The sequence below is a fragment of the Lactuca serriola genome, chromosome 3, assembly GCF_051521515.1.
Source record: "Lactuca serriola cultivar US96UC23 chromosome 3, Lser_US96UC23_V15, whole genome shotgun sequence".
Taxonomy (NCBI): domain Eukaryota; kingdom Viridiplantae; phylum Streptophyta; class Magnoliopsida; order Asterales; family Asteraceae; genus Lactuca; species Lactuca serriola.
The window spans coordinates 2,691,779-2,696,996 of record NC_136410.1 but is presented as its reverse complement, the minus strand read 5'-3'; the positions used below and the strand labels follow the sequence as shown (position 1 = coordinate 2,696,996).

Below are 5,218 nucleotides of genomic sequence, written 5' to 3'. Positions count from 1 at the left end.
TATACTTCATATACCAAACGGACCATACCACCGATATGATCCTACCTAGTTGTTCCTTACTTGATAGATCTCGAAGTAGACTTTGAGTTAACGATGAATCAAGTATAATAATTAGTTGCAATAAATATTAGACTAAAACTTAGTGATAATGATACTAGGTTTCGTCAAAGGAAAAGAAATTTGGTAGAAGCGAAGCGTTGCCCGAATTTCGAATCGTCACTTTAACAAGTGAGTGCATAGTCACTTTCATGAACATGATTTTAATACAAGTATTAAAGTATTAAATATATGTTGAAAGTTTATATGTGAGTTATATGGTTATTATCTTGAAATATGTGTTATATGTATATTTGATGATATACGCTATGTGAACTAGACATGGTTCTATATATGTTGAGATTTGTTTACATGATAATAATAATAGAAGTATTATAAATGAGAAGATAAATGTATGTTAATACTTGATACTCTGTATAAAATATAACACTAAATTAGGATAGTGTTGCCGAAACAGGGTTAGTATTGAATGATGATTATAAGCATTGTAGGCTTGCCTAATGATAAAATAAGACTTAAAAGAGACGCTTAGTTCAATTAAGTTTGGATATTAAGTAGCATATTACTAATGGTACGTGTGTGATCGCAATAGAGAGTAGAAACTCTGTTCGAGGAGATTGATGATCGATGGAGTATTTCCAAAGTACAAAAGTACTTTCTATGTACCAAGTCTTTTTCGAAGCTCTATATCTCAGGTGTTGCTTGTGTCGGGGTATTATTATGTTCTGGGGTACGGGTCCTACTCATACTAGGGTACTATAATTTGCCAAAAGTACTATCATGTACAAAGTCCTTTTTGACACTATTATCTGTTGGAGTACGGCAGCATACGTGAGTACTTTATTAGTATTTCCCCATACTTTTTCTTTTGATGAGCTTTGTGTGTCAGCGTTTCCTTTCACGAAGTAATTGAGGGAACTTCGTAGTCTGCTTAATAGAGTTTGTCAGTAATAGACCACTACTAGGTACGTATGATGTTATATTGTCGGATAGGGTGATTCTGGGGGTAAAATACTTGACCGTGGCAGACCACTACTAGGCACAATTATCTAGATATCCACCTCTGACTTAATTGTCTTATTGTTTTTACAAACGGATGTTCATAGTGAAACTTATTTCATTCCCCTCATTTGATGTATATATTGATCCTAGTTTGCTGCCAGGGAATTTCTAAAGCAGCGTCGTTAGTTCGTTGTTCATATTAATACTTTAGGCTAGATCTTGTAAGATCGTTGTATAGGATCAGTAAATAGGAATTGATGGGATGGGATAAATTCTTTTAGAGTTATGATATATCAGTGTTATTGATAATAGTTGGTGTTGCAGGTTTAAGATATACATTATTATCACATTGTGGGATTGAAATCCCTATGTACTCATCAGGTTTCCCAACCTGACCTAGTCATTTTATTGTATAACAAGTTGCTATTTGAAAGATACATTCTGCTGAGAGATTCAAGGAGTATTAGGTCACTAGTTTAATTACTGTAAGGCTTGTAATAATTCGTTATGTTTATGATTCTGTATTGACGATGACATCTCAATGTTTTAATATAAATAAAATACATTTCTTCAAAAATGATTTGATAATATCATTATTATGTTTTCTGGGAACAAATTCCGCAATATTATTCTTCAAAAATGATACTCTAATTTTTAAATATTTATAAACAAATTGGTAATTTCTCGTCGTAAAAATTGGGGATGTCACACCCTCTACGCTCTGCTCAATTCCTCTAAATATTTGCAATAAATCTCAAAACTAAAAGGTATCTGATATAAATATAAAATAACGAAAGGAAAATACGCATGAAGATTAACTAAAAAATAAAATAAAATATTTAAAAATAAATTATAAAAAGAAGTCAATAAAATGAAACTATCTCTAAGATTGCACATCTGACTCTTTCGTGCACAAGAAATGCATGTTGACGCTAGCTAAGTGCATGATAGCGTATCAGATGTTGATGATGATCAGCCTGAAGTATGTTTGACACATCAACGACTAGTTTATACGCCAGATAGAACATTAAGTGAAAATGAAGAATCGGGTTGTGTACACAAAAACAATAGCGACCAACAACGAGGAAACAATGGGGGCGATACGACCAGTCGGTGACGTTCATGATTTCTTTATTTTCAGGAGGGGTCAAGGGACATTTTTGACTTTGACCTTCAGGTTAACTGAACGGAGTAAATGCCCATAATTAGGAGCAGTAGGTGACTTCTTAGCATCGTTAGATTTTGCAACAATGGTGTCAGTACTAGTTATTCAACAGTACACGAGTACCGGTCTTGAGGATTTCAACCTATCACTAAATAGTCAACGACACCACCATGAGGCATTTATGAACCGTACACTAAACATGAACCACCGGTTGGCACCATCCCCCGAGGGCGACATGTATGTGCACATTTCACAAAAATTTTATTTTTTTTTTTATTATTTTTTTTATTTTAAAATCACAGTACGCGATTACTTTTATTTTTAAGTTACAAGTTTATAGGATTTAAGATTCTGTAAAAATCATTAACATTACATAATAGTAGGGAAAAATTTATTGTTGAATCACATGTCACATGATTCTTTACATCATATCGATCATAATCAACCGTCTTCCAAATTAAATACAACACACTATAGTATTAAACTTCCATAAACTGAAAAGATGCATATCTATGCGCATTGGAAGCCGGAGGGAACTTTCTTTCCACAATAGTTAAGCAACAGGCTCAAAGAGACCGGAACATTGAGGTGGATTCCCAAGACATTAGCTTTAATTGCAGTGCAAAGACATACTGCAGCCTCAAGATCAGCGAGGCCTTGGATTAGGGTACAACATGGTGTCTTTGGTGGGGTTCCGACGACCAGGTGGACAAGGTCATTGAGCAATTTAGCACAAACACCCAATTTGAGAGTGTCTTTTGGGCAACTTGCTTTGGGAGGGAGTGAAGGAGTTGGAGGTTTCGGTGAAGGTGTTGGAGGTTTTGGTGACGGTGGGCACGACGATGGTGGCGGTGGTGGGCAGCCTTTTGGGGTATGAGTGGATGTTACCAAAGTGAAAAAAAGAAGATTGAAGGTAAGGAGAAAAGCTGTTGTTGCCAAAGCTCTTGAAGCCATTTTTAAATGCTTTGGTTTCTTACAAGTAGAAAGTGTTGTAACCCAATTTGTTTTGTGTGAAGATATGCGAAGTGCGTAGGGTATTTATAGATGGAAATCGTCAATTGCTTACCACTAGCTTCCCTTGATTGGTTGGCATTCCATTATATTATTCAAATAATAACTTTATTTTATAATTTTATTGAAAATGACATGAATTTCGTATAGGTTAGAAGTTTTTCGTAAAATAAATTTGTAAGGATGGATCATTTTACAAGACAAAAGGACTTTAAGTATTCATAATTAAGATGATTTCAGAGCAATTGAGATCATTTATTTTAAAATAAATATGGAATATCAAGAATTTTTAATTTGCATAAACTCCACTGATAAAAATGGAATGTGTCAAAATTTTATACGGTTTGTAAATTTTGTTTGAAATTATATAGTAATGACAAATAAAATAATTATTATCTTTTGTTTTTTTATATCGTTATTGCTTGTTTCGTAAATATATATTTTTAATAAATAACAAATACTTATAAAAATTTGTAAATAACTCTTTTTTTAGAGTATTTGCAATGAAATTCTTTTTATAGCTTATTTTATTTGCTTTAATTTTATTGACTATTTAAAATTATTGGAACACATATCTTATTTGTTTATATTTGTTGATCATTTAATATATATACTTAGTGAATATATCCTTAATGGTCAATATATTTTTACTTTGAATACATCCAACCCCTGGTTTTTTAATCATATTTCATTTGACCATCTTAATTTTGTTTTAGTTTAAATATTTGTTATTTCTTTACTAATTATATATTTCTACTATATATTTAATGTTAATTCATTCTTGAAATATAAATCTTATATCCATTATATAACATTTCCATTCCTTTTTAATTCATACAATTAACTATAACCTAATAACTTTTTCTTATTTTATATATAAAACTACAGTTAACTAATTAAAACAAACATGCATTATCAATAAAATGAAAAATTACTCGCATTCTAACCTTTCATTTCGATTAACGAAGATGCGACTTCGTTTAGATTTTCTCCTAAAAAATTTACTGATTTTTCAAATTTAATTTGCACAACTAACAAACGAAAACTAAGGCAAAATGCGATAAAGAAAAAAAAAAGGGTTTTGGTGAGAGTTTTTTAGTGAGATTTTGATCGAGAAAGGAAAAAAAAAAAAAGAGTATATACGGTTATAGTATTGTATCATCTGCGCACACCTGATATGATTCCTTCTAAAATTACAATACTAGTCATACAATAGTTACTAACGGCATTAATTTGAATAGTTACCTATGTATTTACAATTATCCCACTGCCAGATTTTACAATTAAAGATCATAACATCAAAAGGCTATCCACCTATACTCTAATTTTTTATTAATATCAAAGGAACCAATATATATATATATATATATATATATATATATATATATATATATATATATATATATATATATATATATACGTGGGCTTAGGAAATATGTGGCTGTTATGTACCTAATATTATATATAGAACCATCAAAAACTAAATAGTTTTAACTAAATGCAATCAAATTTCTCTACCATCTTTCTTGTTTCCTCTATTAGACTAGATGATAGGATTTGTACATATTTTTATCGAGTTTTAAATATTTAATTTTGCACCACAAACCATGTATAACAATACATTATCAACTACCTATAAGCCTTAATATTCAAATTTAATATAGAAAACTATAGTGAAAGATTGAAAATTTTCATTAAAAACCCAATAAACTTCTTTCCATAACACATCAAAAAGAACCATGCAAGTGTATATATGGTAGGTGTCAAAGAAAGTTATGTAGCCTTCTAGAGTTCTAATAATATAAACAAAACATTCAAAATACATAGATGTTGAGGATAAATTATTAAATAAGAAATAATATGAACTCAAAAGCAATAGGAATAAGCTAACAATGAAAAAAATTCTGTTTTTTTTTAAATCAAAATGCAATCAATTTTCATGGTTCTATACCTAATATTACATACATGACAGCCAAATATTCA

At 30.5% G+C, this 5,218-nt stretch overlaps 1 protein-coding gene across 1 annotated transcript; it reads right to left on the bottom strand.

The window, feature by feature from the left end:
• Window positions 1–2,573: 2,573 nt before the first annotated feature.
• Window positions 2,574–3,255, bottom strand: LOC145091326 (14 kDa proline-rich protein DC2.15-like). Its single transcript, XM_079029022.1, has one exon. The coding sequence runs from the start codon at window positions 3,176–3,178 to the stop codon at window positions 2,735–2,737; it is 444 nt and encodes a 147-aa protein (XP_078885148.1). The 5' UTR covers window positions 3,179–3,255; the 3' UTR covers window positions 2,574–2,734.
• Between the last annotated feature and the right edge of the window lie 1,963 nt (window positions 3,256–5,218).